The sequence below is a fragment of the Alosa alosa genome, chromosome 10 (genome assembly GCF_017589495.1).
Source record: "Alosa alosa isolate M-15738 ecotype Scorff River chromosome 10, AALO_Geno_1.1, whole genome shotgun sequence".
Classification (NCBI taxonomy): Eukaryota; Metazoa; Chordata; class Actinopteri; order Clupeiformes; family Clupeidae; genus Alosa; species Alosa alosa.
The window spans coordinates 17,225,168-17,251,027 of record NC_063198.1 but is presented as its reverse complement, the minus strand read 5'-3'; the positions used below and the strand labels follow the sequence as shown (position 1 = coordinate 17,251,027).

The 25,860-nt window shown below is 41.2% G+C and overlaps 1 protein-coding gene across 3 annotated transcripts in view; it reads left to right on the top strand.

Annotated features, from left to right (window-relative positions):
- The window catches only part of LOC125302265 (metabotropic glutamate receptor 4-like), a 198,764-nt gene that overhangs the window by 17,025 nt on the left and 155,879 nt on the right, over positions 1-25,860 (top strand). For 2 of the 3 annotated variants that reach the window (XM_048255374.1, XM_048255376.1), the window contains exon 2: positions 23,953-24,980. In XM_048255374.1, coding sequence (XP_048111331.1) covers positions 24,438-24,980 — 543 coding nt within the window. In that variant the 5' untranslated portion in view covers positions 23,953-24,437. Of the gene's footprint in view, positions 1-3,136; positions 3,249-23,952; positions 24,981-25,860 lie in introns of all 3 variants that reach the window. The other variant, XM_048255375.1, reaches the window with a different exon arrangement.

The window sequence follows — 25,860 nt, the reverse complement described above, 5'->3', positions numbered from 1 at the left end:
CAGAAACAGGAGCGCAGCAGCTCTATTTTCTGACAGTGCCTAAAGCCCTGTGTCCTTAAAAGTGGTTAATTGGGTAGATGCACCTTTTTAATCAATCTGTTGGACAGAGATAGCAATTGAGAGGTGAGAGGTTTTTGTAACAACTTTCAAAGGTTCAGCTTGTAAAGGAGAGGACGGATGTGTAAACAGTCTTATATTGGTAAAAACTGTAGGTTCCTTCTCTGTTTGCAAAGAGCTGTGAGTTATCCAGCAATAACCATTGACTTCTATAATACCCTTTACTTACACTTTACTTGTTTTTGTTATGCCTTATTAATACTTACCTGGTACTTATCCTGTAGAATTGTTAACCAGATAATCTGACTCAGAATATTAAAGGATAATTCCGGTATTTAGCACTTTGAGTCCCTTTTCTGGTGGATAAACTAGAGTGGTGGACACCAAAATTTTGACGATTGGTTCTGTCTCGACTTTTCTGACTCGTTTTGAATCGCCTTTGACTTCTTCAGAGTGGCTGCCTATGGGCATGCACAAACATGTCCTTAAAACAACCCTTAACGTTTGTTTTTAAAGCTGTGCAACTCACCGAGTGGTTAGTGGTGTCCGTGGTGTCCGTGGTATCCTTTAAGATTGTCCAAGGAGTCACACCTGAATTGCAGATACTTTCCACCATAACAATAGTTGGGCAGTTCCAGCGTTATGGATGTGACAATTGGACTCATATTGGTAAACAAAATGCCTTAGAGTGGGGGCAAAATTAGTATCAGTAAATTAATTTGCATAACTTTTAATGTAACCTCTGTCCTCTGAATACTGAGAAATCCTCACATTTCATATTATCAATTTCATTCTTAGAATACAAGGCATTTTATCAGCGTTATGGATGTTACATGAAATGGACACACTTTTGTGAGAGATTACAGGTTTTCTACAAACTCTGTGAATTTTGAAGGAAACTGCCGAAACTATGATATATGTAGCATGAAGGAGACTTGAATGAACACAAAAAGTGTGTTTTTGAAACTATGCGTCATTTTCGTAATGCATTATGTAGGAAAAACTGGCGTTATGGATGTGACGGTTTCACGTTATGGGTGTGACGTGTCTGAACCAGTCCTCGACAAAATACATAAAACACATACTTAAGTAGTGAATTTTGATATGGAACAATTGAAATAGTAATCATGAAAAACTAGCAATGAAATTATTGCTTCCTCAGTGCCCACTAAGATCCACAGAAAGAATCAGGACAATAAGTCATTTAAAATATAAAAAAGACATTTATTTTTTTCTTTTACCGTCATCAATTTTGGTCAGTGATTCCCGGGTTACTGAAATGCCAGGAAACATGAAACTAGGGAACATGAAACTTGGTGGCCACTCCCCTAAATAACTAGCCCTACCTCAACCGTTGCACCCAAGATAACAAAATATTTGTTAGTCTCAAAAGCCCGCATCAACCTAACCCATACCCACTCATTTGTGATTTGCACACATAAAGTACACGCACGTGCACACACACACATGCACACACACGCACATGCGCGCACACACACACACACACACACACACACTTGCACACATACAGACAGGCAAGCACACACATAAACACATACAGACAGGCAAGCACACACACACACACACATGCACAAACACCCACCCACATGAATGCAGACACATAAACACACACATGCACAAACATCCACCCACATGAATGCAGACACATAAACACACACACACAGGAACGATACGCGTAATGCAGCAAACACAAACACACACACACACATAAACACACAAACACAGGCACGCATAATGCATACACAGACACACACACACACACACACACACACACACACACACACACACACACATAAAACAAAGCAAACTCACAGCACACACTCATTTACATGCACATGAGTTGCAGGAGTAGGAGATGGAGACAAATTGACAAGCGTGATTTATTTTTGCGAAGAGAATATGCAGGACTGAGAGGCGGTCATATTTTGTACCGCTATGTGGTACATCTAGTTTATTGCTGCCCTTACTCATGTTACTCTGTGGGTATTAGCTACAGAGGACCTGACACTTATGCTGTCATATCGTGTCACATTTAAAATTAAACTGTGTTAAGCAGACGTGAACGGCAGGCTGAACAGATCTGCAACAGAAGGAGGTTGCTATATTAACTCCAGCTGCAAAGTCAGCCATCTTCACCAGCTAACACGATAATCCAGTTACTGTACAACAACAGTATGACAGTTACAGGAAGATAATCGTTCAGATTTTCGTTATTAGGCCACTTGAAAATATGCTATGGCTAGGCTAATTACTGGAGGTATTTTAATATTATGTTTGTTTTGCTAATGGTTAGGCAAGGCCTCCCTGAGGTTTTGATCATCCTAATAATCTTTGAAATGTCAATTGTAAAGACTAAGTTGAAATGCGTTGAAACTGACATGCCACCAGAACAGACGTTTTATCGGCTTTGAGGTATAATAAAGTCCCCAGTCTTGTAAATTCACATAATGTAACATCAATAACGTCACATCAATAACGTCACATCCATAACGCACCATTAAAGGTTTTAAAAGTAAGAAAGGGGCACAATTTGGTCATCACACTTTACATTGATATAAATCAGCTTTGCACAGACACTATGGACATTGTCGCATCAACACTGTATGTGTAGCATAAACTTTTCCTATAAAACGTTATGGATGTGACATGGCCATGGAACTTGCTGACTTAAAAACAAAAGCCTTACAAATGTAAGGAGTTGTGCTCTTAAAGGCAAGCTGAGCATAGACATTGCTCTACCATTCCCTTGTCAATCTGGAATTTGTCAAATGACACAATTTGTTTGAACCTTGGGTCCATTTATCCACTTTTTAAATATGTATAATATTACCATGTGAGAAATGTTGTTATTTCATATTTATGATGTAAAAAGAGTGTCATTCTCCATCAAATTCAATCAGATCAATAAACAATAAAATATAGACCTAAATTAAGATTTTAACAACAGTTCTATTTGCGTTTGCACAACTTTTTTTTCCATGGTAAGGATGACCTTTGCATGGAATTGCCCAGTTAGTTCTTTCTTACTAGTGTGTATTTTTCTCTTTGGTTCAGGCAGTCACCAGTCCTTCACATACAGGCAACATTTTCTCTGAAGGCAATGTAGCTCCACATCTTGTCACAAGATCTTTAAATCAGGGAGCCTGCTTTGAGTGGATCCATTGGGAAAGGTAGGAAAGGAAATCTCTAAGAAAAGTGCACTCAGAGAACACACATTGCCAGTGAACAGTGAAATGCACTGTGTTGCTCAAAGAAACATTCCAGCATGTACTTAAAAGAGCACCTTTTTTACAAAAGAGCTATTTTGTTTGTTTGTATGTTTGTTTGTCTGTGTCTGTCTCTCTCTCTCTCTCTCTCTCTGTGTGTGTGTGTGAATATATTACACAATCCCAAAGGCAGGAAGGGACCCTTGTGTGCAGGGGCCATTCATCTATCAGATGAGCATAAGCCTTTGATGTCCATAGCACTTACTCAATTGTGTTTTCTTGAGCGACCAAAACATTTGGATATGTTCAGTAGTTTGTTTGTGTGAGGGAGTGAGTGTGTGTGTGTGTGTGTGTGTGTGTGTGTGTGTGTGTGTGTGTGTGTGTGTGAGTGTGTGCATGTAAGTGTGAGTGTGTGTGCCTAGTTGGGTCTGAGACCCCGTTTATATGTACATAGTTATTTTGAAAAAACGGAAACGTTTCCCTTTGTTTGTTGTTTACATGCAAACTGAGAATTAGCCTCTGAAAACGATTCTTTCTAAAAACTCCAGCCAGAGTGGAAAACTTTGTTTGAAAGTTTGGATGTAAAGTGAAAACTTTGTTTGAAAGTTTGGATGTAAAGTGAGAAAAACTGAGTTTTAGGCAGCCAACATCACAGTATGCGCCAGAACTTGCACCTGTGGCAAAAGTGCGACCTACGTTTACGTTTTCATTTGGCTATGGTGATCAAAAGAGAAAGAGGAAATGATTCGTTGCTGTTGTTGCTATTTTCGGGATTCTGATTTGCTAACGTGGGCTTGAGCTTCTTATTACACTGCCACCTACAGGTTTGGCATGCTCTTGACGGCATATATATACGGGTTAGTGTAAATGAAAACTGACAGGTGTGCACAATGTTATTTTTGAAAAAGGGCAGGGTGAAATGTAGAAACGTAGTGAAACGTCTACAGTTAATGTTAATGTTTTGCGTGTGCATGTGTGTGTGTGCGTGCATGTGATGATCAAATATTGTTTCTCTAGTTTCCATTGTGGTTCCATTATTTTGGTATGGCATTTTTATGACCGCCCGCAGCGAAGCGGCGGTCATATAGGTTTAGTCAGATTTTTTTTTTTTTTTTTTTTTTTTTTTTTTTTTTTTTTCGCATGTCCAAATTTCCGTCAAGGATTCCCGGGACACTGTAAGACCGGGGTACACTAAACTTGGTGGGCATGTAACCCCACATGGATAGCATGGAACCTCCTGTTTTCGTTTTGATCTGTAGCCCCCCCGCTGGACTGGACCCCCCGAAAGGAGGGTAGGGCAGACACAGTTTTCTGTGAATATCTCGAGAACCGTAGGGTTTAGGAGGACCATTTTTTTTGTATGTTGATCTCAAAGGGCCATGTCAACCCATTCCATAACCACTCATTTCATGTATAAGCCCACCTAGTTAAACACAAAAAGTAAAAATGAGGTGTTGTAATCGCAGGTATCTGTGACCTAACATAGTCAAAACTGCACGAAATTGGAAGTGTAGGATCATTATGACACCCTCTGAATGCACGCCAAGTTTCGTGGAATTCCATTCATGGGGGGCCACACAATAAATTAATTTATGTTACTATACACCAACTGGCCTGTAGGTGGCCGGAGACAGTTTTCTGTGAATATCTCGAGAACCGTAGGGCCTAGGAGGTCCACCTTTTTTTTGTATGTTGGTCTTAAGGGGGCATGTCAACCTATCCCATTACCACTTATTTAATGTATAGCGCCACCTAGTTAAAAATTAAAAAGCAAAACATTAGGTGTTTTCATCACAATATCTCTGGCTGACATGGTCAAAACTGCACGAAATTGAAAGTGTAGGATCATTATGACACCCTCCGAATGCATGCCAAGTTTCGTGGATTTTCGTTCATGGTGGGCCTTACAATAAAATAATTTATGTGTACATTTAGTTTTTATTTGAAAGACTGAAAGACCGGGGTACACGAAACTTGGTGGGCATGTAACCCCACATGGATAGCATGGAACCATCGCTTTTCGTTTTGATCTGTAGCCCCAGCTGGACTGGACCCCGAAAGGAGGGTAGGGCAGACACAGTTTTCTGTGAATATCTTGAGAACCGTAGGGCCTAGGATGACCAATTTTTGGCGTATGTTTGCCTCCAGGGTTCATGTAAACCCATTCCATATGCACACATGTGCATCAACAGATACACACGCACACACATACATTCACAGTAATCCTACGTATGACACATACTCACACAGTAGACATATATACGCATGCATGCACATGCACACACACAGGCACATAAACAGGCAAACACACAAGCACATGCACGCACACACACCCACCCACACACACATAAACATAAACATGTACACGCACACATGCACACAATTCAAGAATTTCTCAGAATTATGAACAGGCAAGATGGGGGTGGGGTTGTATAAAATGTATATTACATGTGAAATCTATGAACTAATCATGTTTTGGTACTTGTTGCCTAGCAGATACCAGTGAAAATTGAGTGTGCATAATGCAATTCAGTGAGACAGTTAGAATCATATATGCCTTTCAGCGTGACTTATTTTTGTGGAAAACATGTGCTGGACTGGGCGGCGGTCATATTTTGTACCGCTCTGCTGTACATCTAGTTACAATTTCATTTTGAAACTTGCAGTAACAGCTGGCAGTTTTGTAAAAGATGTTAAATAGTCTTATTTCTTTTCAGTAATCTGGGAGGAAACAACTGCCTCTTCTGTTTTCTTTCATGGTTCCTCCACCCTTTCTTGTATTAGTTAAGCAACAGTTATGGAAGGCTTTTAGTCAGCTTGTTATTTTAGAATGCTGTTCATCAAAGCTTTCCTGTTTACAGTAAATGAAACCTACCTGAAATAAAACAAATGTCTCTGTCAATTTGATGTATAATAAAAAGGCAGCTGAGATAGTAAGGGTTTTTATTGCATTTGAGTAGTTGTGCTGTTGTGAATATGTGGAAAGCATCCAAGGCAGGCAGCAAGGTTAAGTAAACACAGGGAAGTCTTGGAGATCCATCTTCATGTCCTGTGTAATCCTTTAGACATGGGCCCTGGCCTCTAAATTGGACCAATGGCTTTATCCAACAGCCCTGTTTGCTGATTAGGTCTTCATTAGACATACCGGTAATATACAAATCCTCCTGGATTTGCAGAGAAAATCACACACAGAGGGATTTCAGTGATATCCTTTAATTAGCCTCTGATTAAGTGGAAAATGGTGGCATCTAATAAGGAAAATAATAAGATCAAATGAGGTAAAGGTTAATTAGGATGTAACCCTGGACCAGGTGGTATGATGCCTTGGAGTGAAAGGAGGATAGGTTTTAGAATGATTTCTAAGAAATCGTATGGGTGTACTGTGGTATTAACCTTTAGAATATAAGAATAACACCATTCAAATCTTCATGTTTTCATGATCAGAATTTGATGGGATTCTATACTGCGGTGTCCTTGCACTTTAAGTACCCCCTTGCACACATTCATTGAAACACAACAAGGAGATGGAGAAAGAGTTCATTACTCCAAAACACAAAAGAAGTAGTGGCAGTAAAAGGTAAATAATGTCCAGACTAAGACTATATTTACTTTTGGTAAATAAAACAGACCCTTGAAAGGCAAGTGACACACTTTGTGACACACACAAATTCAAAGGAGAAAGGAATAGAAATCCTTCCTCATATTGGTACAAACTTGTTTCAATTAACTTGTAAGAGGGTTGAATGTACAACATGCTGATGTACTGTGCCTCAGTGTGTTGCACATGATGATTAGTTTATTTCATTGTATTTAGTTTGTGGAAAAAGTTACTGAAAAAAGTGTGATTTTTTACCATACAATTCCTATGATACTACAAGATTCTGATAAATGTATTAGTTATAGAATAATACAAATGTTCTGTTCTAACCAATTCAACTGTCCTGATAAGTGATATGGGGTGCCTAGATTGTCACTTTTTGTAACAGGATTCAAGCCCTTATGCTGACTCCTCTTTTCGGCATGAGTAAGCTTTGACGCCAACAGCAGTCTTTTTTTCCCGCACTGACAGCCAAGCTTATTCAGTAAAGCAGAATTATTGATGTATACTCTTCTGTATTATTCACACATAGTGAGTGCTGGTTCATTAGAAATGAATGGTAGCATAACATTGATAACATACATAGTCTACTATAGGTTAGTAAATTCTTTCTCTGAGACTGTGATTGGACACCATAGAACTGACGTAGGCTACCTCTTGCGCAGTAAAACTTGGATATGGACTGCTTGAGACTTAAGTAGTGCAATACGCTAGCGTGCTAAAGCCTTTGTAGTTACTAAGCTGACCAATTGTGCCGTCTATGTGATCACAGGTTTAAGAATGGGGTGTGGCAACAGACTGCCATGGATGACAAGTGATGTGAGGCCTTAAGAGAAAGATACAATTCTTTGTGAATATATATATATATTTTTATATCAGATGCAGCTAATGCACAGCATCCACTCCAAACAGCTCTACTGTTGGCCCCTACTAAATTACAATGTGACTCTATGTATAAAACTGACATGTGAAAAAGCAATTTGACTCTACACTGGTACTATTTAATTGAATTCAATTGTTCTCATCTCCACTAATCTTCTCCCTGGCATATTAGTATGTGGGTTCAAAGGCCCGCATGTGATGCTCGCTTCATGTGCAATCCACTCACAGATCAGTCGGCGCTCGGCAAAGTGATATGCTTATCTGACGCCAAACAATTAAGTCTTCCAGAGTCATAATGTCAGATATGTGCCCTTCCTGTACTTTTGCTGATGATGCAAGTTTGTTAGGGGGGGGCATCCTCTCAGGACATCTTTGATAAGCCATAAATTCTTTAATCTTGACAGGCAGTGGGAGCCAGTGCACAGATAAATCAATCCAACTGACAGGGATGGCTGTCTTCACTATTGACTGCGTCGCTCACTCAGTAGCACAACACAGATAACAAACAGCCTCATGTCATCCATCTTGCCCTGATTGGATTCCGTTACCCTAAATTACATGAAGTGAAACATGTTATCCTCTCCTGCATGGGCTGTGTGAGTAGTGAAAAGTGACACCTAAGCTGGGGCAACATTTTAGATAGAGATTGCTCTCAGTATTTTTAAATCAGTTAATATTTTGTTTAAAAATAGCAAATGTATTTGACTTATTATTACATGATAGAGGGTCATTTAAACCTTTAAAAATGTTGCTTAACGAGAGTTTTACAGCTGCTTGAAGGAACACCATGGAATAATTTATATCTTTGCCTCTTTTAGTGCTGTGACGGTACCCAGTCAGTCAAAAAATGACTAGAAGGGTCATTATCTTACCCAATCAACAATGTTACATGCAATATCAAACATTTCAATCACGCACTGGCAATGTCAAAGACTTTATTCTCCATATTATCAGTTGGTGTAGCATCTGAATGAGTTTGAAGCCGTATGGTAAAAATAACTGCACTGTGTTGCTTAAATACCTAGGCTTTCACAAAAACAGACATAAGCACCTATAACGGTATACAAAGCTTGTTTTCAACAGGTTCAAGCTGTTCAAAAAGGCATCTTAGTTATCTTTGATGTTACATGAAAATGTGTACATATAGGTTAAATTACATATTTATGTCACTTAGGTTTATGGTATAAGGTGATGAGACGATGCTTGAAACGAACTTTTGTGGTGATGTGTATTTCTGATTGTAGATTGATATTCTATTGATTGACAGAATGTATCAGCTACAAGCCAGAAAATGGCATGTTACACCATCACTCAGTTCGAAGCTTTCATTTATGTTTACGGGTACTATCAGACTTATGCAGGGGTCAGGTGGCTATAATAGGGCAATTCCATGGAAAATTGACTTTTTGTCACATCCGTAACGCCAGTGAAATGCCTTGGCATTTGTATGATGTGAATGATAACATTGATTTTTTGTGCATTTTTTCTCATGTACATTCTTCAGCCAAAAATAGCAAATGCTCAAATTTCATGTAATCATTCACATCATATCAAGTAAACAAGTAAAATTGTTTCATTGCCACCTGCTCCACCAGTGCCTGCCAGTCAGTGACTCCGACAGACAGAGTGAAAGAGTAAACGTGACCCACTTTCACGCAGTGCGTCCTGGATCATTACTCTGACTCTTGCAGATGGTCGCTTTAATGTGGAGACAACAGCAGAGGCTTGATATACAATGCTCTCCACTATCTCGCTGGGTCATTAACCAAACAAAGAGAACAGCTTTGTGCAGGGCTGAGCGGTATACGCTGAGCAGAACTGGAGGATGTTAAGGGATCACTCAAACTCCGCCGCTTCTCCCTGACAACCCTGAGACGGGCAGAGAAAGGGACAGCGTCCTGTGAATGATGCAGTGGTGTCCAGAGAGCCCAGGTGGATCAGCATGGCATGTCCCAGACCCTTCATGGAACACGCAGCTTCATCCCCCTATACATACTGTATATATCTCATATAGGATAGATGGCATAAAGATATATTTAAAATCAAGAGAGAAAAGGCCACACTTTGCAATTTTCTGCGTAGTGCATTCATCAGTGTGCTTAGGTAAAAAAGTTACATACAAATCTTACATGCCCACACCCATACACACATACCCATCATCAACCAATGGTAATACAGTCCCATCCAATACAATAATGATATTAAAACAGTCCATCACTTAGCCTACTAATCTCAATATACAATGTAGATGCATGTGTCATATGTTAGATGTGGTTTGCAGTTGTGTTGTAGGATTAGATATGTATAAGAGGATATGACATATTGATAGATACTGTATGTTATATCTGATATATGTGGTCTACAAGAGATGAAGAACGCTGCCTCACTATTATCTGCTTTATGAAAGGTTGTTTTCATGGTATGGCCATGACAGAAAGGTATCTGAAAGGATCAAAAGAAAAGCAGTGGCCCTGACAGGTTCCTGTGTGGTCATTAAGGCGCTAGGTGTCAAGGGGGTCACAAAAGCTGGACTCAGTAATGAGAAGTCGGAGAGGTCAGAGGCATTAGCCCCCAGTGAGGCAGCAGCACCCTGACAACAGTCCTATTTCACCCAGCTTGCAACCTCCCCCATGGGACGGTGAGATCCAGATCTCAGCACTTCCGCAGAATTTTCTGGGCTAAATCTCTGAACATGCCTTGCTATTTATACTTTAATGGTTATATTTAATTGATCTCCTCTTTCCTCTTCCTTCCCCGGACAACCTGTTGTTATGAGAATAATAGGAATCTGGTCGAGAGTTCTGTTTTATATATAGGCTAGCTGAATGCAGGGTTCATAAGATGCTGTGCAAAATTGGATCGCAGTTGATGCAGCCATCATGAGGCAGTATTTTTTTCCTCCAACAAACAAAACCCACTGCTGAACAGCTAAAAAACAACTAAAAATATACACGGTAAAAGTTCAGACAATTATTCCAGTCACAGCATATGTATTATGCATCTACAGTGTATGCGTACACTGACTTGATAACAGCAGACTTTGCATCACAGTTCTTGAAAAATTCATGAGTTTGTTGACCTAGGGTAGAACATCCAGTACATACGATTTACTACAACATTTAAGTTGTTGATTAAATGTTTATGAAATAAATGGATACACACTATAAATATCCTACCATAGGTTTGCAATGAAAATAATCTTTCAAGCTACAGAGATTAGGCTACTTTCCCTGACTTGCCACAAAGATATTTCTTCAATCCATTCTCCTTTTTCCATTCTTGACATGCTGGTCTGTTCCACTCTGTGCGGTGGCTTTTTGAGAGGAGAAAGACGCCTGGATCCTACTGCTTTGCATGAAATGATTCTTTTGATGTGCCTCTGTTTGATCCATCATAGATGACTCCCCTCCGATTGTACCACGGCATGCCTGCCTAATTTTTGGGGCGTGATGGCTAAGATAACACTCAGCAAACTCCACATCGAGACAACGCTCTGGTGTTAACTCAAAGGTTGTAGTACATAAAAAGTGAATAAAGATGCTATTGCTGATATGGCTGTTTTGTCACTGCAGAGGCATTATGTTTCAAGGGTGAGATGTTCCAGGCCAAGGAGATCTGTCAAGTGGCAACCATGTGGGTCGTCCTGTTTGAACACATAGTTTGTGCTGACCTTCCTTCTGCCTACTGCTCTTCTCAGCAGGCCAGAATAACTGTATGTCACGAAATATTTGTTGATTCTGTTACCCTCCGAGGGAAACACGGTATTGATTTAATAAAGTAGGTCAACAGTTGCAAACACTGTGTGTAGGGAAGAAAAATTGGAAGGTAACACTCTGTCCAGATGCAATTGTGTGGAGTATATGAGCTTCATGATGTTATAAAAGCAAAAGCAGCAGACCATATACAGAGCCATCCCTGGCATGTGGGAAATATATAGAGTTGGAAATCAAGAGAGTATTCCTCCTACTTTTTAACTCCTACACTCAGTGGAAATCTTTGCAAACAGATGAAGGATAACCTGGATGCCTCTTCTGTGGAAAGCCAAGTTAGAAATTCTTAGGAAGTTTGCTTGTGCCTCACATGCACTTGTTCTACCACACAAAGCCTACCCAAGTATATTTTGCCTTTCAGTTCCTAATTTTGTATGTTTACAAATATTTATCCTTGCAATAATGCTCATAATAAATGTCCTTATCTGTTTTACGAATTAGACCAGATTTACCGCCCTTCCCCTTTTTTTGTTTGTTTTGATTTTGTTTTCAGTAATCTCCCTGGTAATTACCATTGTAAGTACTAATTAAGGCTGCAGGGCTCTAGAAATGGTTTGAATGGTCGTACCTCATTAACCTGTTGTATTTGCTACATGCCAGCAACCATTCAAGGTCGGATAATGTTGAGTGACACCTCTGCTTGTGGGAGATTGGACCACAAGTCCGTTATGCTACGTATGTTCTGATAGCAGAACAGATGGTCTATAGAGGACCCTTCAGTCCACAAAGTGTACACTGATGGCACTGCTATCAAAATGCCTATGTTATCAATATAATTAATTGTTCAATATTATTTCCAGCTCACTTTGCTCCACGCTCATGTAAGAATTACAGTACTCTCCCAGGTAATATACTGTATCCAGTATATTTATGTTAGTTTCTGTAACTGCATAGTGTTCCGTTCAACAACATAGTATTACTACAAGATAGATAGATAGATAGATACTTTATTGATCCCCAGGGGAAATTCAAGGTAAAAGAGAGAAATATAAATAAATAAATAAATAGCAGCACTGGATGAGATGCTTTTGGGTGCTCCCAGTATGCCTGGTGCTGCCACCCCCTAGGACCACATCACACAATGCTATGTGCCAAGTGCTGGGGCATCACAGCTCCAAGCTGGCATGTGTTCATCAGCGCATTCTCACCATGTCTGTGCCAGCCTACGTCAGCCTGGTATCCCCATCATCCTCTTTTAGTGGTGAATGAACTAGAAAAAAGTACATCAACTTCAGTGACTTTGAAAGAGGAGTGATCGCTGAGGTTAGAGTTATTTGTTTACCGCTAGCAAAATCTCTCAGGCAGAGAAGCTGTCAAAGTGGGAGAGCAAATAAGTAATTCGATCTCTCCCGCGTGGCACTTGTAACAGCTTGTTTATTAGATAACTTGGTTACTTTTAAGATGCTATTGGTATAACACTGTTAGTGTGGGAATTAGCACAGGCTGTGTCTGGCAAGTCCAACCCATTGCCCAGCAAACTAACCAAACAAAATATTTATATTGGGTTCGCCAGTCAGCATTTTAAAGTGTAGAACTTGGCGCTTGTTATGAATGTAAGGCACGCTCGCACAAGCACTCTACTAGTGTAGGTAGGGAGTGTTTTTCTCCAGCTTGCGTCATGTTTATGCATAAAAATGTAGGACGCCTTGGCCCAGGTAGCATGCGGGGCAGATGTATAGAGGTATGCATGGAGTCAGCCAGGGCCTCTTCCTTTTTGCTGGGAACCGGGGGGAGAGAGGTTCTAACGGGTCGGAGGGGGTCTGCACTGAGAGGTGAATTAGAGAGCTCCTCCTCTCTCATGCAGAGGGCTCTGCGTGGCTCCTTCCCCCGCTACACACCCAACCGACTCGCCCCAAAGAGCACATGTGTCAGAAATACAGATGGGCTTGATGCTGCCTCTTGTCCTCATTTACTGCGCACTTTTTGTAATTTATTTCCCACAGACCCATATGCCAAAGAGATGTGTTTGGTCTTTAGAGTGCAGTCACGTCTTCCTTTTGATGTCGAAAATGGGAGGCGAGCAGTTTAGTTTTTTTCTCGCCCTCCGTCTCTGTCTCTCTCTCTCTCTCTCTGCTCTCTCTCTCTCTCTCTCTCCTTGTCGGCATACCTCTGGTAGAAATGACATCTTCTCAGATCACAAAGTGTTTAGTTCAGAGGGAGGATGCTGCTAAAGTGTTTTCTGAGGGAAAAAAAATAAAATAATAAATAAAAAAGACAAGGCAGGCTGTTTGTGGAATGGAGCCAGTCCTCCACCAATAACAAAGAGCATTTTATGGTCCCTCATGGCTTACTATACAGTGTGGGCTTATGGTCCTCCCCCTCCAACTGACTCTGAGAGGCCTGTTGATTATGATAACATGAAAAATGAGCAGTGAAGGAAAAGTGGGCCACAGTTGAAGGGTCTTTGTTAAGCGCTGACAATATCCCCTTCTCTGTCTTGTGTTGAAGCGGTAGTGAAGGGAAGGTTCAGCCAGCATTGTGTTGTGCCAGCATTCATGGCCAAGTCAGTGTTTCAGTATGGCTGTTGATTAGAGATGTTGTGATGTCATCATTGCCGTTGCAGTTGTGTGCCGGAGGAAAGGACTCAACCTCAACTCAGACCTGAAGGTTATTCCAGCAAACTGAAATATTCATGCATTATTGATTACATATCCGGCCCCCCAAACCTGGGAAGAAATTACTTTTTCTGCACCAGTCACATGCAATACACAGAGCAGTCTTTGATTTGCTTTTGTATTTGTAAAATACTTCTTCATTTCATTGCAGTCGAGACCGGTGGCAACTGATATTTATGGCTTTAATTTTCCCAACAACAGCAAATTTATTCAACTGTCTGGAAAGTAAAATGAATTATTAATGGAATGAAAATCAGCAAACAGTATGGATATACTGTACATGCATAAATGGACAGACAGGTACATGCATAGTTAGATTGTTTGTAAACTAATCATATTAGGTTTCAGCATGTTTGCCCTGAACACCATGAAGGTTAAAAATCTGATTTTAATTCAGTCAATGTTCTTGGACTCTGAACTAAGAGTTACATTTAATTTTATAATGGCAACCAACTTCCACTTGTAAAATAATTATCATTGTGAACAGTTCAGTTCAACAGATCTGTTGGTTTCGCAAAAATAAAAAATAAAAAATAATTGGCTGTGGCAGCTGTATACATACATATTATCAAGAACTAATTATTTATGTATTAACATCATGGAGATTCAAATTCCAAGGCAGTTCATTTAAATTATTGAAATGAACTGCCTTGGAATTTTAATTCAGATCTGTTACTATTTTGTTATTATTTTGATTGATTCATAGTTAGTAATAGTAATAGTAAAAATAATGGATAATTGATTAAACAAAAACATTCCACATTCTTCACTGACTTCACTAGCCGTATGGCATTCGTCAGTGATGTCATCTATGATCAGACACAGACACACACACACACACACACACACACACACTACACAAATGCACATTTACTGTATCTAAATCTACAGTTCATAAAGATAGGTCTATGCACACATACATGCGGGGAAATTACATGGAGATCAAATACAAGAATATATAACAGAACAAGAATATATAATAGAACATATTGATGTAGTATTAGTGTATAGAATAATATGCCTGTGCTGATGCGTCTGGTATATTGCAATAACCAGCAACATTATTACCGGTACAGACCCTTCTCCCCCATCTCCCACGGCAAACACTGGACTCCAGATCAGCTGTTCATTAATGGTGTTTTCTTATGCCTTGGTGAGCGATATGTCCTTTGAGATGTCTGTGAAGCTCCTGATATCTAGTGATCCTGATACCCCCCATAGGCCCTCCCCCTTCCCCTGCAATAAGCCACCTCCAGAGAGTCCGACGGCAGATGATGGAGCGCCCCCCAGGACCCCAACTCACCCCAGCTCACCCCACCCCAGCCCACCGTGGACTCACAACTCACTCTCCCCTGTCTGCTTTGTGCAGTGAAAGCAGCTTGTGAACAGGGGGAGGGTCTCAGGGTGAACACCACACACATCATTATCTTGGAATAAGGGAAACATCTTGAAGAAATATTGCGTGTGTATTTGGACTCGTAGGCGAGGCTAATTTGGTCTCATCTTTGCAGTTGTCCCGTATGAAATAATCAGCCTATTTTTTCTTCTTTCTCTTCTCTGATGTTGGTTCTGACCGTTAGATTACTGGACGTAGTGCTGTTCTCCACCAGCTGAAACTCTAGCCGGGGTGCTCCTGCTGTGATGGCCTTGGGTAACAGCAGCATCTACAAGGCCTCAGTATCTCTTGTTTTAGGATGAAACAGCACTGGTTTCAATGGCCTTCCATTTTCATAGCCATTTCATATGATGAAATATTTAGTCATTAAAAGTATTTGATATGATCAATCAGGTAAGCTCAGAAAAAAATATGCAAAAGACATAATTTATGCCTAATTCCTGATGGCACTTAGGATGTTGTGAGACAAGAAATATGTAGGATGTGTGTGAAATCTTTTTTATTCTTATCCTTTGTAGAGATATGTGTCTAAATAATTGAATATAATTTACAATTCTTATTACATGAATGTTTCACAACCTAAAACAGCAGTATTCCAAATGATAGTAATTAACAGTGATTCATATCCATGGATCATTTCCACATTTGGGTTCAATCTTTTTTAGAAAATAGTGGGCAAGATCATCTTGTCTAGTGGGCAGACAGAGACTTTTGATGGAGCCGCGTTCCTGTTCTCTTTACAGAGATTCAACAGGACTGAATGAACATGGCGAAATGGTTTCTCCTTTGAGATATGGAGTGTATTTAAAGTTGCTGGTACTTACACTGTGTAAGTGATGAATCTCGTTCTCCCCTGGTGTGTAGCCGTGTGACCCGTTCCATTCGCGGGCCCACTGCCTTTGAGCGTGTGGGGAGAGAGATTGATACTTCAGGGTCAATTATAACAAGGACTGACTGAATGGTGTCAGCCCCACAGGCACAGTGAAGGTAGATAAAGACACCACCTCTGTGTGAGAGAGAGAGAAAGCGAGAGAGGAGGGCAGGGAAAGAGAGAGAATGACATGATTAAATTACTACTACAGTCGTCTGACAACACAAATATTTTTGTGGCACTAATTTGATTTTGGCCTCTACATACTGAATGTGTATAGAAATATTGAAAATATAACTTTAAATTAAACATCAGTAACAGTAAGGAGTGGGCGTTTGAGTGTATTTAGACCTGCGCTATAAAACATGTATAAAAATGTGCATAATTAAAGTCTTTCAGCAGAGACTCAGGCAACATGAGGTGCATGGATTTTGGATTACTGCCAGTCTTGTTGAAATGAATAGTGATTTATTTTGATTAATTAAACTATACTCTGAATCTTAGATGCAGATGCACAGAACCATGACAACAATCATAGTAAAACAGGGAGCACATGGCTGTGTTAGTTAATGATGCTTGAATCTAGCATGGGGACAGGTGGAGAATGTGAATATTATTTTTGCTAAGCTTGCACAGGTATTGGATGCAGGCCAGTAAGGCATTGGATTCGACAGCACCAACCTAGCATGGCCAATTGATGTAGGTAAAGCAAGCGACTCAGTCAAATAAACTCAGCTAATAAAGTCAACTAAAAGAGAGAAGAGACGTAGATCCTTGCCAGTTGGCAGATGTGTGGACAGTCGAGTCACTTGGGCGAACAAAGCAGGAGGGAAGCAAGGAGCACATATGGGGGCAGTCAGCACAGGGGACATGAATCTCGCCGACCACAGCTTGTTAGCACAGCTGAATTCCGCGGTAGATGACCTCATGAGAAATCAAAGAGAGGCTGCTCCTTATGCAGCTACTGCACCCGGGTCAACTGGAGAATATCTGTGGCCATCAAAAGCTACAGCTCTGGCTCTTGGAATTGGCAGCGGGTGGCTCTGTGTATTAGTTTAGCGTGGCACTACAGAGATAGTGGAGAAGAAGTAAATGGCCAAAATGTTTTTATTATAGATAGATATCCGGTAACTGTACTTCGGGGCTCTCAAGGATTAAATCACAAAACCGATAATGACAGAGAAGATGGGAAAGCATGAATGAATGCAATGCAGAGGGTGGATATTTCTAAATTCACAGCAGACCCCTACAGGACTGCGCTGAAGACTTTCTATATTCTGCTCGCTGCTGTTGCGCTTCACTGACTTGTGCAAAGGGACAGTAGCCACATGGCGTTCACCAGTGATGTCATCCATGATGGGATGATATAGCTGTGGCAGCACACACCAACGCGCGCGCGCACACACACACACACACACACACACACACACACACACAGAGCTGGAGTGGGGCCACTTTTCAGCCTGGGAGTTTCAGGCCCAAGACTGGCCCACGTTTTCCATAGTGGTGGAAATTGGATAAATGAAGGAACATTTCAGCTCTTACTATTCTGTAGTTTTTATTAGTACCATGGTTCAACAAATGTGTAAAGGTTATATAATAATATTCCACAACTTAACAAAAACAGAAAGAAAGAAAGAAAGCCTTTGAAATGTAACCTATCCCACGCTTCCACAAAGAGGCATATTGAACTAATGTTTAGGCTACATGTTTTTTGCATGGGTAGTAGGGCTGGGATAAACGATTATTTTTTAAATGATTAATCTAGCGATTATTTTTTCGATGCATCGATTAATCTAACGATTAATTTTTTCAGTCCGATTCGATTTCGATTTGATTATCGATTATCTCCCCATTAATTTAACCTGACAATAGCCAGATGAATGTCGTTCCGGTTAGCTCCGCCTAGCTTCACTCACATCCATCTGGGACCTCTTCCATTGAGAGTGATTTCTGCAACCGACTTTATGGTTCAGCCAATCAGGACGCAGGGCGGGAGTTTCATAGATGTGACATAGCGTAGAAGCGACTGTGAGACTGTTATCAGCGTCACGGGTTGGCTTCGATGTGAGTGGTTGAAGTAGCACGTCAATAGATGACGGACAAGTGGCTTATTCAATCATATGCAAGCATTTTTTGATTAGGCCCAGCCTTCTGAAGCAACACTTCAATGGATCGGTTCCAGATGGATGAGTGGAGCTAGGCGGAGCGAAATTCATCTGGCTATTGTCAGGTTACCATTAATTGACTAATAGCAACTTATACATGTTGATTTACATATCTGAATGAAAAAAAACATGAATTCCTTAACATTGGAATATTGGTCTTAAGATTCCAAAATAAAAGACTATACAAGTGCAAAGTAATGCATTCTTAGTCAGAGGTAGCATTCAGTTCAGTTCAGTTGGTCTAATTGAGTGCCTGTCACTTTAAGACGACGTTCGTGAGGGAATCCCTGCAATTAACATTAACACTTTTAAAACGCTGCTGATGTGTGAATGCCATTCATACGGTAGTTAGTTCAAATAACGGTTCGTAGCCTACTTCTCCTTGGGACAAGCACTTTTGAGTCTTGGAAAACACTTTTCCATTTACATTGGGATTTTGCAAACATTCAGAGTCAATAAAATGAGCCCTACATGAGTAACGAAATTGACAAGCAGATGTAAGTAAGCATGCTAAACTTGACATCCGAACAGTATTCTAACGTTAGCTTTGAGATACTGCTTGATTGCATAACTTAACTTAGTTTGGTCTCCTCAATGTAGGCTACTATGTTGTGATGAGACCTTAGCAGAGTTAACTTTAATGCAGCAGTTTTGAACACATTTGCGCAGCATGGTCACGATGCTACGCGGATTTAATAGCAATTTAGCCCACCTTGTTCTATGCAATGCTTCTATGTTGCAACAACAATCCTTTATCAATCGTGAATATTTTGTTAAATACACATGCAGAGGAGGAGCAGCGGGCTCATTACAAGAGAGAGTGGCCAGGGCAAGGAAAGGCTGCGTGCGTGAAAAGCACAGCTCAATGATTTCGTGGCCCCCAGCCACAGATTAGTCAACGTATGGGAAACACTGAAGATGTAAAATTCAAAATATGTAGTGGCATACATTATGCTTAATGAATAGACGCGCATATTTTGCGTCGACGTCATCGATTACGTCGACGCGTTGTCCCAACCCTAATAGACCTCTCCAGAATAAGTCCCGCCTCCGTAACTTCCGTATCCATCCAACTTCCTGGCGTTGATTGTCTATGGGAAATAACATGGCGTTTCGAAATATCATACCTGTAAAACATCTGTAGGTAGCGAAGTAGAAAAAGCTGGTGGGCAGATTGGCCTACACACTTCTGCCATCTAGTTTCCACTGGATTTTTTGATTGTCAGTGCCGTTTAAGTAGTATACTATAGACTATACTACCTACAGAGTTTGACAGGTACGATCTTTCAAAACGCCATGTTATTTCCCATAGACAATCGACGCCAGGAAGTTGGATGGATACGGAAGTTAGGAGGCGGGACTTATTCTGGAGAGGTCTATGGGTAGGCTATATTGTTGTTTGGTGATTTAGCCTACTCCTTTACTAGGCTACACCCTCTTCTGAGCAAACAAGGCATATAGGTTTATCATGTAGGATAATTGCTCTTTCTTACATTAAATAACTTTAATTTATCCTCTCTACATGTCCCTGTAGTCATGGCCTCCTCATCACTAATTTCGGGCTCATCATTTTCAGTGGTCGACTGGTTGATCTGCTGCTCAGAGGCTAGTATATATATATATATATATATATATATATATATATATATATATATATATATATATATATCTATTAGCGCAATAATTACATTGCTAATAATCATTGCCTAGGCTATCTCTCTTTACCAGTTGCCCCTTTTTTCTGGAATCTGGAATCTGGCACATTTAGCAGCATTCTACCTGGCCGTTTCAGTCCCTCCTAGCCTCTTTCTACCATCCATCCTTCCTGACGCTTATGGGCCGGCTCGGCTATCCGTATCTGAGAAAACATTTTGGAAAAGACGGGCTATGGACCCAACCAACTCTTTTTGGGAGGGGAGAACTCCCTCACGTTGGCTACCCATGAGGCAAGGTGTCATGCACAGAATGCGGAACGTGTATAGCATCCTTAAAGAAAAGAAAGACTAACGTGACAAATGTCATTTTTTTTCCTCGACCGGCCCAAAAGTGAAGCGGCCCACCGGGAATTCTCCCGATTCTCCCGATTACCCACCCCGGGCCTGCACACACACACACACACACACACACTCGCACACACAAACGGGCACACACAAACAGGCACACACACACACACACACACACACACACACACAGGATGGAGCTCCATCAGTCATCAGTCAACATTCAGTCTCTGCTGTATGTGTCAGGAACAGAATGTGAAAAATGCAATTATACACACTAGTGTAGCTCAGAAGGTTCCTCCATGTGCAGAATGTTTTTTTTCTGTGTTTTTTCGGTCCTGTCTTCCATTATAGTCATTTGGAGGCAACAAATAATTCAGATGGCAGCAATTTTACACATTGGTTTGGGGGAAATGAAAGATAAGACATGTCAATATATATATGAAAATTCAATGGAGAAAGAATGAGGAACATCACTGAAATAATCACATTACTTACATGTGGACACACACGTGTAGGGACTGTGGGCTGTGAAGTGTATTTTTAGTGTTGTATCATTGACATTTATAGGTGCATTCAGTAGTGCAAAGGGAATATATTTCTCCTTAAATGGATGAATAAAAGATCCTTCTCTTTGAGGTTGCTGAACATAGATATTTTTGTTGCTCTCTTTGATGCCATACCTAGGAGCGACTCTTATTGGGGAAATATACATCATATAGGCCTAGCATTGCGGTCTGTTTGTAAGTGAATATGGAAAGTGTCTTCAGCAGCTTCAGGGTGATATTTTATTTAGTGGCTAAACGGCTTGCCTTTTCGTCCATTACCATACAAACAAGGGTGAAAGAGTAGAGGTCAGGTGAACAAGTCTGTGTTATTTTACATATTTATTAAGATGCATCATGCAAAGTCAGAGACCGGCCCCAGAGTGCTGCTCTGCTGAGTGCATGTCGTTAGCAGAATTTGGCCATGTACTGTTGTCACAACTCCTGTCTCGTCTCGTTCCCAGACCAGATTTCTGTTCCAGCTCTCCATAGGCAGAGCCAGTGCATTCAGCCTCCCCAGTATTTTAGTATTTCTCTGTATGAAGTTTCTCTGTCCCGCCATGTTTAGTTACTCACCTGTGCCCAATATGCTCATTATGTTTGTATTTAGGCCCTGAACAATTCCCATATCCCTGTGTGGAATTGTGTCTGCATCCGCATTCTGGTGTTCTTGATTTAATTCTCTGAAAAAGAAGTCTTTGCCGAACCCCCTCCATAATATGAAGCATTATTTTGGAACATAGCCAACTAGGCCATGCTATCCTTGATATCTACCGTTTTGGCGTTTGGTCAGGTGTTAAGTGGTGTTAAGGGGTGTGAGGCTTGATGTTAAATCAGCACTGTGCAAGTTTTTGGTCTAAAACTAGCAAACTGGCTACCAGAAAGACACGCAAAACCTTGTATACACCACCCAGAGCATTACTGCTACTGCTGGTAGGCTACTGTGAAATAGTCAGTAATGTTGTGCTGCAACGCTTTCTTTCATATCTGCTGTGTGTTCCTACCTGGAACACAGTACAGCATAATGCATTTCCTGGATGGCTGGTGGGAACATCACATGGTTATCTCTCCTTCATATATCCATATACCATTCAAATTAATCTGAAGATACCAAAGATACCAAAACTACCTGTTAAAAGCATACCTCAATGTGACAAATTGCTGCATACTGTAGTTTTGCTTTAAAGGGATATTCCACTTTTGAGGAATTACACTCATTTTCCACCTCCCCTTGAGTTATACAATTAATTTTTACCCTTCTGTAGTTCATCCAGCTGTTCTCTGAGTCTGGCGATACTAGTTTTAGCTCCAGCCTAGCATACATGTAGATAATTGAATCCGATTAGACCATTAGCTTCTCACCTGCTAGCATCACGTTTAAAAGTGAATAAGATTTCCGGTAATTTTCCAATTTAAAACTTGTCTCCTCTCAAGTTAGAAAGTGTAATAAGACCAACAGAAAATGAACATAGCGGTTTTCTAGGCTGATTAGACATGGAACTATACTCTCATTCAGGCGTATTAATCCAGTCACTAACCAATTTGTCTGCTTGTTGCTGGAGGTTGGCCTACAGTGACTATTTTCAGGTGCTGCATGATATCATTGTGCTGCTGTGCCCATGGTGTTCCTTGATTATTATGCTGGATTATATATGTTACGCTGGATTATTATGTTATACAGGTATATGACACAAATGTAACAATACGCTTTAACAATTTAACAATTTGCTTTTGATATTCCCACAGTAGCAATTATCATGGTGAGTTTGGAATGAAATTACACAGGCACTTGACATTCACCACATAGCAAGATCGTTACATCATTAAATGGTAAATTAAATACTCATAATTGAGTTATCCAGTTTTGTTATGAATGGTGAAAACGTTTTAGATTTTTGAACAGAATGAATAACAATATAAAGTGAATCCTAAAGTGCATCCTTTTTAACAGTTGCAAAGTTACAGCAGAAGTAACAGCAGAAGTAAGCAGAATGTTGATGCTGGATACAAGGAACTAAAGGTCTGTTTAAGTCCTTGTGATCAACCAAAGGATGTACATCCATAACATTATAATACATTAAAATGCTCGAGTTCATGTGTAGAGACCCTGCGATACTTCGAGCAAGGTTTCATGTTGTGTCGAGCCTTCTTAGTGTAAAAATAGTGATTTTGATGCGATCATAGTGCCCCTAGCACTCCCATTCAAAAGGCCATTTGACCCAAAAACGAAAATACGGTCAATCTTAAAAGTGGTGCTATTTGGTATTCACTATTCGTGTTTATGCCATCTTGGATGAAATGCATGTTAAATGCTAGACTAGATGCAAGCTCTCGTTGAGACATTTCATATGAAATACAGATATCAGTATTGTGTTGTCGGAGCTTTGGGTGCAGTGAGTATTAGTTTACTGTGAAAACAGATGAAAAAAATGTATAAATGTGTACTCTCTGAGACACTGACACATCAGATAGGAAACCCTCTGGGTAATACAATGGAACAGTGCATCAAAATTCAACATTTCCATTCGCTGTGTTGCAAAGAAGTCTGGAGGAACTAACTTTCATTCTCTCTCAACCTTGGGAGTCCATGGCAACCCTTTCTGCTCCATTCAAGAGGGAGGAAAGCGTCAGATGAGACCTTTTCACCCAGTTGTACAAAGAAAAGAAAGTTTATGTAAGAGAAGGAGCGAAAATAAGTGAGAGAGATACTGTAGAGAGTGCAATGCCTAAAAACATTAAAAACAAATGTGATGCTCCTCTTTCCCGTCAATTCTTTTTATCTCTCTTTTTTCCTCTTTGTTTTTTTTCTGCTCTGACTTTCAGGTGTTCCCTCACTCACCTGTCAACCTGGGAAGCCTGAGGGACTGACGTTTGGCACCTTTGGGAGAGGACAGCGGCTTTCAAGAGCTTCGCTTGGCCGCGAAGAGGAGGAGAGCCGACAGGATTATCTCTCACCTCTGTGTTGTCCAAAGCCGCCTCCAGGGGGGGGGGATCCACACGGTCCGGTAGGGAGTCCACGTCGGGTAGCCAAGCAGTGCTGTGCTGCCCACTCTCACTCCAACCAAACATGCAGAACAGGGCTCGCACTTAAGAGGGAGGCCAAATCCATGAGAAATAGTTTTTTTTTTCCCCCAACCCAAAAGTACAGCTTTGAGCAATGAAATAAATCCAAGAGGATCCTTTCTACCTCGCTGAGCTATCAGGTTGATATTCGGTTGTGCTCTTCAGTCTGAATCGAGAAGGAAAAACGAGAACAAAAGGGGGGAAAGAAATCGTTCGGAAGGTACACGCGGGTTTGGGCGACTGCCATGTCTCCGGTTTCTGCCAACAGACGGACCTGGCTGGGCCATCACCGCGGCCTGGCTCCAGTCCCTGTCCTCCTCCTCCTTCTGTGCCATGTCTTGGCATTGCGCGCCGCCCGTCCCAAGGGCCCTGGCCACACGTATCTCAACTCTATCCGCATCGACGGCGACATCTCGCTGGGCGGCCTCTTCCCAGTGCACGCGCGCGGCCACGACGGCAAGGCGTGCGGCGAGCTCAAGAAGGAGAAGGGCATCCACCGGCTAGAGGCCATGCTCTTCGCGCTCGACCGCATCAACAATGACCACTCGCTGCTGCCCAACATCCGCGCTGGTAGCGCATCCTGGATCCTGCGTGCTTTCGCGACGACCGCCGCCCTCGAGCAGTCGCTCACCTTTGTGCAGGCGCTCATCGAGAAGGATGGCTCCGACGTCAAGTGCCTGGGTGGCGGCGCGCCCATCATCTCCAAGCCCGAGCGCGTGGTGGGGGTCATCGGGGCGTCGGCCAGCTCCGTGTCCATTATGGTGGCCAACATCCTCCGCCTGTTCAAGGTAAGAAGCTCCTCAGTGTTGCTATGCTTGGGCATGCATGCTTTGGCAAGGGCTGTTGTCACACTGTGCAAACTGATGGAAGGGAAAATGCACTTCAACACAACAAAGCGTCTAATTATTTAGAGAAGTACTCACATAATTCCCTCGAGGACATTGGCCAAGCAAACATTTATATAAATAATGATATGCTGGTTTATGTATCTGTTATTGCCTTTCTTCACAGATTGAAATATTTGCTGCCCTTGAGTCTGATTTATCCCTTTGATTTCCTGTTTGACTGTGTTTGTGACACGCTGATATGTTGGAAGCTCGGTTGCCTGTTGTTTGTGTTCATAATTTCTAGCATTCCAACGAATCTGTGTGGTTATGTTTTGATTATTCACATGGCAGGCTTAGACCGACCCTTGTTGAAACCAAGATTGAAATTCAAATGGGATGTATGTCGCACTGTTGGTTCAATAAAGGCAATGTGAAAGCTAATGCATCTGCTGTGTTGCAGCAATAGGACGCCTGACAGCCAAGATTCCTTTTTTTCACTAAAGAGATTGTCAGCACTCCAATGGCAACATGTCTCAAATTGCCAGGAAGGATGCACAGTTTTGCAGAGCAAATACAAATAGAACTAGCTGCATTTTGACGAAGAATGAATGAATGAAATACTAGTTTGCAGAAGGCAGCTGAAAAAAGGCCAGAGACCGACTGTGGACAGATGTTCCTTGACACAGGCAGGAAATATTTGTTTGACAACTTATTTTTCAACTTTTCAAGCTCCATTTAGCTTTGCCCAAGGGAGTGACCAAAGTGGAAAGCATGTTCTTTAAAACAGCGTGCAATCTGTTCCTCCTCCTTTCAAGATATGAAGCAGCCTCATACTTCAGCA